Below are 9,745 nucleotides of genomic sequence, written 5' to 3'. Positions count from 1 at the left end.
CGGCTCATGCCTTTTGACTGTAGATCTACGCAACTGATTCAGATCCCATTTGAATCGACTCGCTCCTCGTACACGTGGTTTGTTTTGTTCAGGCTCGTGTCAATCATAAGGCGGGATTCTCCAGCTACGGCAATGGGCGGTTCATGAATGGGGTTTGGAGTGACGTAAGAACTGGGAGGGGCATCCGACAGGCCAGGAACGACGTGTGTGGTGTTGCACATCTCGATCGTTTTTAACACATGAATAGCTAACTGTTTATTGACAACATAGGTTGCAGAGGGTGTAACAGGGGATAAGCAAGTGACTGCAGCAGCGGGGAGGGAGAGCTGTCGTTCAGCCATGGGTTTCCGCAAGAAGAACAAGAGCCCACCGGTGCTGAGCCATGATTTCGTGATCCAGAATCACGCGGATATGGTTTCGTGTGTGGCTATGATCATTCTCCTCGGCCTGATGTTCGAGGTAACGTTATGCATTTGAGACTAGACAAGCCCGTGTACCGTACACGCAAGACCAAGAGAGAATAACGAAGTTTAACGATTGCGATTAAACTACGGCTAGCTACCCAGCTAACGTTATCTAGCTATGACAGCGGTATTCAGGGGGCCGGGCGCAAGCCTCTCTCCCCTCTCATGTGTCACACCTATTGCCAAGGAAGAGGGGAGGGAGGCCGACTGCTATTATATCGTTAGCTTGCCAGCTAGCTATCTTGGAAAGGAGCGACATCCATGCATTGCAAAATATGATATTACTGTCAAACTAATACTCAGAACAAACCTTCCAACACCTTATCACTTGCTTCCTTGCCTGTGAGTGCTGTGTTGACTATTACTGCCGAGCTGAATGCAGGCCAACTTGTTCTGGTCATGGTAATGAAACAAGACCTTGCTTCAGCAAGCTCCCCGTCCTGTATGTCAGTAACGTTCTAGCTAATCACATACGGTTTATGCAAAGCAAATGCCACGCCAGTCACGTATTATCTAGCTAGCTAATTAATGGCAAAGAGAGTCAGGACATTGAAGTCTAGTGGAAGGTATGGTGAAATAGCCTGAGTCAGACACTACAGGATGAGAGTGAATACATTTCATGCGATCAACCATAGTTGTCCGGATGCTCATTTGAGATCAAGACTGGATGTTTATCTTAGTTCAGTCAGTGTGGGAGACCAATCAAGTATTGATAGCATGCGTATCATGATTATAGAGCCAATTTGCATCATACAGTCCAAGCCAACTCCTCAATCCCTTTCTGTAATCCTGTGTTTCAGGTGACTGCGAAGTTTGCCATCATGTTCATAACAGTTCAGTACAATGTGACTCAAAGTCTTGGTGAGTCTACAATGATCATACTATTGGACACTATTTTGTGAACTAGTCTGTTGTTCTCCTTCCTCAAGGACAAGCATGATAATTTTCCATGGGTCATCTACCATGGATTAGAAGCTGTTGATGGTTTGCTGTGTTCTTCTGACCTTCAGTTGAGAGGGCTGAGCCAGTGAACCTGTACCTGTATGGCCCTAAGGACATAGCCACCGTGTTCTTCTACCTGCTCATCGCTGTCATCCTCCACGCCTTGATTCAGGAGTACATTCTGGATGTGAGTCTCCCTGGGCCCATGTAGACGATGGTTACATACAATAAACAGGCATACATGCCAGGGGAGGGTTAGTTAGTTAATAACAATAATAATAATTATTATTATTATTATTGTTATTATTATAAACATTCTATTTATATCACACCTTTCCAAATACTCAAAGCACTATTAGAGGGCAGGGGAGGAGGGCACTGTAGCTCCACTCATACACTACCACTGTGTAACTACCTGGGTGGGTGATGCTCAGCTGCCAGTAGGCACTAAAGTAATCACCATACATCAGCTACATTGAGATGTTAGGAGGAAGAGTGCATCAGCGTCTTTGTTTATGTACATGACATAATGTGTCTTGTACGGTTCAGACTCAAGCCAATCAATCTGAGGATGTGTGCATTAAAGACAACGGGTGTGTAAATGAATGGGTTTACATTTACAGGAGTTGCTAGCACCTTGCGTCAATGCATGTGAGGGAATGAAACGAAATGATCTGCCTCCCTCTGTGTCATTTCAGAAAATGAATCGGCGATTGCATCTGTCCAAAACCAAACACAGCAAGTTCAATGAATCTGGACAGCTTGCTGCATTCTACTTATTCTCCTTCGTCTGGGGCTGCAGCATCTTAACAGCGGTAAGGAGCCAAACTGGTGCTGCTTGGAGCCAAAGAACATGATGTGCCACCCTCTTGGTGCTTTGGCTTATACAGTTTCTCCTTTTATTTATTAGGAGGAATTCGCAACAAATCCTACTTTCTTATGGGAGGCTTACCCACACACCCACATGGTGTAAGTAAGGATTTAAAGACTCATTTTATGCCATCAGTTCACCTTTTTAAATTTCTCCAGTTATCAGTGTCATTAATGGAGAAGGTGATATCAGAACTCCCCTCTGTTACAGCATGTTTGAGGTGTTCTTGATTTCCCAGGTATAGAACAGTCGAATTCCCCTCTTGTATTCTGAGGCCTCAGCCTGCGCAGTGGAAATGTCTTGGATGTCCCAGAATGCATTCTGCTCAATGAATGCACCCTCTCGGCCTCCGTATTGTGCTACTGCTCATCACATTCATGTTCGGAGTCAGGTTGCCCTGAAATATTTATGAAGAAGAATGATGTATGACTCAAGCTTAGGAAAAAGGAGAAAACGCACACTGTAGTCTTGGAGAGGTACCGGTAACGGGTGAAATATGCTAGAAAAAGAGAAAAACAGAAACCACACACTCAAGGTCTCTTCTTTTGTCAAGACTAGGCCGAAATGTTGTCGAGAGCTTGATTGTGTGGTTTCTGTTATTTTTTATAGCGTATGATATGACTAGCTTAACAAACGGGTCGATGTTTATGTCCCATTTGATTTCCCTATACAAAGGCCCTCATTTATGATCTATCAAACATTCGTAGGCCGCCAATCACATACAAATGATCGGTCGGTGCAGATGAACACAGTCGTCATTCAAATATCACAGCCCTACATATTCTGGCCTCAACCCTGTAGTTTACAGCGTGGAGATGTGAAATACAGCTAAAACAAGAAATTTGTCTCATCCAATAACAACTCTTCATGGAAAGATCCCGGAAAACCATCTCACATTTTACAAATTTATTTTAAGGGATAGTTCACACATGTAAATTCACACAATCAGACAGTAGGTGAGCTGGGTAGCTTTCTTGTTTAATTGTGTAGCCTATCCAAAAACCATTGCACATTGCTGTCATCTTGAGGATTTATAATAATAATAATAATAATAATAATACATTATTTTACCTTCCATACAGGCTTCCTTAGCTGAGCTGCCTGGCCCCTAATTAGAGCTAACACCTGTGTGAATGTAAAATATTCTGGTGAATAGAAATATAAGTGGTGAATAGGCCTATGTGGCTGCGCTTAGATGCCAGTCAGAATCGGTCTCATGACAATTCTCAAACTTGCGTACACGGCCTGAGATATTGGTCACAGTCTCCGTTCACGTCCAAATTGATAAATGCTGAATTTGGCGTGGAAATGACCTTACACCCAGTTTTCTTTCATATGATTGCTTGGTAAATGAGGGCCAAGGTGTTTAGCTTGGCTTAAAATACCTGAGACACTGTATGCCAGATTACAAAGATATTCTATGATTACTAGACTAAGTGTAAGAGCAACATCTGAAGCTAAAATATGGAAAACCTGTAATTTCATGATCAAAGACCATGTCCACCACCTCCGGCATCTCTCAACATACTGTGCCCTGCTCCCGCCCTCACCATCCTCACCATGTCTCATTTGTCAGCCCAGTAGGACCCTTCTTTTTTGGCCTCAGTCTGTGTGTAGACATCCACTCTGTCAATGTGTAACCTGTCCTCTGTAGCTTTCAGGTGAAGTTCTTCTACATTTGCCAAATATCCTACTGGCTCCACGCGCTTCCCGAGCTCTACTTTCAGAAAGTGCGAAAGGTAAGGGCCAGTGAAGTCTTGTTATCATGATCACAATTGATGAAATGGGAAAGAAATGGGAAAGCCACACACTGGAACATGCTCTCTTGTGGATTTATTGTTGTGCAACGTTTTTCAATCAAGATAGCCTTCCTCAGGCATACCAATTTGGTCGAAACGTTGCATGAAATGTATTTCCTATTTCCTGCTCTGCTTTTGTACACTGTATCTGACTGGTTTGGTTGGATGTGCGATAACTATCTACCTTTCTACATGATCAGAGTTATACTCATTTTGTATAATAACGCTGTATTTCAAAGAACCTCTCCACCTGGTTTCTTTCAGGAGGACATTCCTAGACAGCTGTATTACATTTGCCTTTATGTCGCCCACATCACCGGTGCCTATGTCTTAAAGTAAGTGTGTGTGTGTGTGCGTGCGTGCGTGCGTGCGTGCGTGCGTGCGAGCGAGCGAGCGCCTCAAACATTAAGTCTTATTATCACTTCATGTGAAATGTGGCTGAGTTGTCTTATTATTCACTGACCGTGACCACCCTCTGAGTTCGTGTGAAGTGATTCCAGTACCTCATTTGGCTTGACGGTGCAATAGACCAGACAGAGTTAGTGCTCTGGGTGAGGTGGTGATAGAGCATTTTGCTGTTGTTGTTGTGAACCTTTAATAATGTCCTTGCTTTACTCTCACATGCCCCATAAAGATGACCTTTTAAGGTCCACTGACACGCTCAGAGCAGGTTTGTAGTAGTTCGTAATACAATTCTTCAATGTCACTGATATGAGTGTCAGTAGTCAGAATTACAGTACTCAGAAGGACATTGTTTTCATTATAAACTGACAGTTGGCAGTTTATGATGTTTTTGATTTTCCATTACGTCACCACAGTCGGTTCTTCTGACTGCTGAAGGGAGGCTATCATTGATGCAGGTTAAATGGTGTCATATCTCTTAACAACAATACTGAGAGATGCTGATGGAATTTTCAGAATACCTGTGATGGGATTATGGTGCCTAGATGAAAGTGCTACAGCCAAATTGATTCAAATTTTAGTATTTCAATCATCCACCATGTAGTGTGGAAACATAATCATTTCAAATTATCCTCTTAAGAACACCTTATGTATCTTTGTAGGCTTGAATATTCAGGCAAGTGGACCTTTAACCTCAAATCAGGTCTAGTGTTACGTGACTTATTACTCCCAAGTGCAGAGGTGTAGTGCCTTCTCCTACCCTGATTCTACGGTTCTGTAGATTGCTTCCTCCTTTGCCTTCCTATATACAGTATGTAAATGAGTTGGGAGTCGGTCCTTCTACATCAATGACAATGATGGATGACAGTGGTAGGGAATGAGGTCATTAGACTTTACTTGCAAATTACCTCAGTGTTATGATGTGTATCTCATTCCCCTCATGGGTGCTCACTTCCTTTACCTCATGTCCTCAAGTTGTAGGGGGCGGCTGTAGCTCAGTTGGTAGAGCGGGTCGTTCAGTGATCGAAGGGTCAGTGGTTCGAATCCCAGCTCCAACTGTCCACATGTCGAAGTGTTCTTGAGCAAGACACCTAACCCCAAATTGCTCCCAACGAGCAGGTTAGCACCTTGCATGGCAGCTACCGCCATTGGTGTGTGAATGGGTGAATGAGAGGCCATTATAAAGCGCTTTGAGTGCCGCTAAGGTGGAAAAGCGCTATATAAGTGCAGTCCATTTATCATTTGTTGTTTCCTGTGTGTGCAGCCTCCACAGACTGGGTCTGGTGCTGCTGGTCCCTCACTACCTGGTGGAGCTCCTGTTCCATGGCTCCCGTCTCTTCTACTTCAGCGATGAGAACAAGCAGAAAGGGTATGGTCTGAATAACCAACCATGTAGGAAAAGCTTTTTGGAAGAGATCACAGTGTCTCATATGGATCCTCTCTTTTCCAGTTTCACTCTGTGGGCGCTTCTTTTCGTCATTGCTCGTCTCCTCACCCTCACCCTCTCTGTTCTGACGTTTGGGTTCGGACTGCCCCGGGCAGAAAACCAGGGATTCTCACTGGCAGAGGGCAACTTCAATGTACTCACCATCAGGCAAGCTCAGACTCCATCAACAGCCTCAAATAAATGTCATGTACTTTCCACATCTGTCTTGTTCCCACTCTCTATTTCAGATTCAGTGCTGTAAACTTTGGCTCAGGCCTTAAGAACCAGTGAACATGTCAGTCTTTGCCAAAGCAAGCCTGTAAGGTCCTTTTACAGGTCCTTTTACTGTGTCTATGCTGCCCCTCAGGATGACCTGTCTGGCAGCGATCTGCCTGACTCAGGCCTGGATGATGTGGAAGTTCATCAACTTTCAGTTGAAGAAGTGGAGGGAGCACAGCCAGAACCAGGCCTCCAGGAAGAAAGCCATCAGCCCAAAGAGTAAGCCCCAGAAGAAGGACCCTTCCCGGGGTGAGTTAGCCTCTGCTGCCCCCCTCTAATCACATACCTCCAGTTAATGGCAGTATGTAATGATGTGATATTGAATATATTGATAATGTGACATGACATTGAAAATGTGATGTGATACTGAAAATGTGATGTGATACTGAAAAGATTTGTGATATTGAAAATATGATGAATGTCTGATGTGAAGTATGGTGAACCCTGGCTAATGGCTAATGAAGCACTGTTTTATCGCTATTATGCATCAACTTTTCATCCATGTTGTTTATGTTTACGTCACCAGGAGGTGCTGCCAACGGGGTGATGAAGTCGGAAGATAAGATGTCCCCCAGGGCCAGAAAAGCCAAAGCCTCATAGAGGTAGAGATGGAGGCGTAGCACAGAGAGAGGGGGCTTCAGTCAATGTGACTCTCTTTCACTGTATTCAGTGTATCTTTCACTCAACTTATGCTAAAGTTCAAACCACTGTTCTCCTAAACAACCACTTCAGCGCACTAAGAAACTTTATGTTGACTCTCCCTTTGGGGTTCGAACATCTGTTATGAATATGATAGTTCTCTGTGTTTTTGTCTAACCAGATAATTATTACTGTTTGGTTGTGTTCTCTGCAGATGGAATGAAGGCTGGACAGGGTCGAGAGGTTCAATGCTTTAACTGGATTGATCATTTTTCAAAGAGGGCCTTATTCAGTCAAACCTGTTAACCATGTATCTTGGACAGGTCCAAAGACACTGCTCTTCTTGCACTGCTAGATTGCATACCTGGATAACTGCTCTCAACCAAACCATGTTTGAGAGGAAAAGGGTGTCGACCAGAAACTCTGGGAAACCTGTTAATACATTGGACTGAGTAATGGCCGTTCTATTTGCTCCTTGTGTCCATTCACTGCCATTATTATGGCTTGCCTCTGTCATATGAAATCCAGTTTACAATGGGATTGAGGGCACTGCATTTTGTCGTTAGTAAAACATGCTTCGCTTGAGGGTCTGACTCAGCAGGGGTCCATCTTGATGAGGGGAGGAGCTAAGATTCAAACCCTGAGCCTTAGATACTGGACTCTGTGCATGTAAACTAAAATTCTTTAGTTGTAATTATACCTTTATGTTTGTGATGTTGTGTCAGTGGATGAGTATAGGGAGGAGTTCTTTCCCGGTATAGTAATCTCAGAGGATAATCCATGCCAATCTATTATGTGCTTAAATTACAGTATCAAGATGGAAGCTCTGATGACAATAATTAGGACCTTAGGGTTCAGGTTTTGGCTGTGCAGTTGAGCTTGCCTATATCTCTCACTAGCATTCAGTGGCCTTTTTACATCTGCTGCAAGAGCTACACGCTATTTATTTTAGTCATAAATTGTAGTGTAAGTATTATTCTTTTTGTATACTTTAGAAACTTTATAACCAGCACAGACAGAGAGGTACAAAGTAAAATGGTTAAATTAACCCACTAAACAATACAATCCTTCTTCAAGTGTCCTTAAAATGTCAGTGGCATGAAAACCATGCATTTTCCCTCAAAGTCTCTGTTGTTTTTGTTTTGTTTGTTGGCCTTTTTGTATGGAGACACAGGGTGGAGTCCATAGCCACCCCCTGCTTATACTGTACACCCAATATGAAATGTGAGTGTGCGTGCGTGCATGCTTCTGTGTATGCATCTGTGTGTTTATGCGTGTCTGGCAGTGAGGGCTGTGCATGAGTTATGCTTTTGAGGTGAAAAAACGCTGTTGCCCTTGTGGCATGGAATGCTGAAGAATCAGTTAATTGACTCTCTTGAGTGGTTTCTGTACTTTTACAATCTATGCTTTTGTTTGAGATTGATTTTTTTCACTTGTGTCCCAAAAAGTCTTTTGTAATGGAAGCAATGATTGGTGAGTATATTTAATGGATTGTTGGTTCCTGTGTGCTTCTGTGATCCCTGTCCCTCACTCGTCACCCTGAGAGATTCTGTGACTTCTGCTTGCCAAATTTGGGGTGATTGGGCCTTCTTGCTCCCCCTTCCCAGTGATTCTGACATTGCCATTGGACGCTGTCGTTGCAGTATGTAATACTTCAGACCCAATGCTGCTTTCCACTGATGGGGGCCAAGTTCCAAGCTTTGGCAAACCACTGTGCACGTATGGCCCTGGAATGGGAAAGCTACTCTGCTCTCTGCAGATTGTTTTAAGCTGGCGGGTGAGGACTCCTCACACTGCTCTATTTTGAGTCTTTGATATTGTGTGTGTGTGTGTGTGTGTGTGTATGTATGTGTGTGTGTGTGTGTGTATGTATGGCAGTGTCACAGGAGGAAAGGAGGGGCAGAAGACTTGTATACCAGCCTGTTACTTTACTGTCTCTGGTGTTAAACATTTATATGACTAGCGCTACACTGTACTAAGAAAATGTCAGATTTTTAAGCTATTTTTATAGTTGGAAAAACCCTTCATAAATGTATGAACATTGTTTTGCATCTGTATTGGTATGAGCTGTTTTTATATACTGTTGAACAAAGCTTGCTAGCTTGTGTGGGATGTGAAAAAAAGTAGTGACCTACTCGAATAACTCTTAATATATGACAAAACCCAGAAGCCACTATCATGCAGCCCTAGTTACCTACAGTTGCAAACACAGTAGCTTATGAAAGTGTCAGCTATTCTCATTGGGCAGCAAAGCTAATGTCTGAACAGCAAGATTCCTGTTTAGTGACGTTTTTTAGTTTTGAGGTGTTTCCGGCAGGCTTGTTCAAACAGGATTGTCTTACAGATGCAGGCCCATGCACCACCTTTCTGACTTAGGGTAAATTATACTAAAGAAAGGCTTGGAGTATAGGCACTCTGTCTTGTAGTTTTTGTCTAATTTGACTGTGCAGTCTGAGTAGATATAGCCAGTCACCATCCATGCTCAGAAGCAAGGAAGACATGCATTATAGTTGAGCACCATAGGGACTGACCATTAGTTCTTGAGTATTGTGATGGTCATTTCATCTCTGGATAGAGATGCAGAGACTTACATACTGATAAACAACTTCTGGCACGAAACAACCATTAAAATGTTACATAATAAAGTAATGCATAACTGCTTCATAGCAGGTAAAAAAAAACTTGTTTCACACACAGTATGCACTGTCCTTGTTTTGGTATGTTATTTTGCTGCTTGCTTAGATGTCGCAATATTACTTTTCAAAGGTGTTGTCTCTGAAATGCTCTGATGTATTTATGCAAATCGTTATGATTTTTGTTGTTTTGTTTCTCTTTGTTGTTAGTATTTTTTATTTCATATTTCAATAAAGCTTTTGTTGATTATCCTGACTGATTCAGTCTCATTTACAGTGTGTGTACCTTT

The 9,745-nt window shown here is 42.9% G+C and overlaps 1 protein-coding gene across 1 annotated transcript; it reads left to right on the top strand.

Annotated features, from left to right (window-relative positions):
• Positions 1-299: 299 nt before the first annotated feature.
• Positions 300-9,542, top strand: LOC311314935 (translocating chain-associated membrane protein 1-like 1). The gene is made up of 12 exons (XM_084445474.1): positions 300-459; positions 1,265-1,325; positions 1,475-1,593; positions 2,105-2,221; positions 2,317-2,375; positions 3,932-4,016; positions 4,341-4,411; positions 5,743-5,847; positions 5,929-6,072; positions 6,272-6,432; positions 6,710-6,785; positions 7,037-9,542. The coding sequence occupies exons 1-11, from the start codon at positions 340-342 to the stop codon at positions 6,781-6,783; spliced, it is 1,116 nt and encodes a 371-aa protein (XP_084301600.1). The 5' UTR covers positions 300-339; the 3' UTR covers positions 6,784-6,785; positions 7,037-9,542.
• Positions 9,543-9,745: the final 203 nt, after the last annotated feature.

The sequence above is a fragment of the Borostomias antarcticus genome, assembly GCF_949987555.1.
Source record: "Borostomias antarcticus genome assembly, chromosome: 11".
Classification (NCBI taxonomy): Eukaryota; Metazoa; Chordata; class Actinopteri; order Stomiiformes; family Stomiidae; genus Borostomias; species Borostomias antarcticus.
This window is presented reverse-complemented; position numbering and strand designations above follow the sequence as displayed.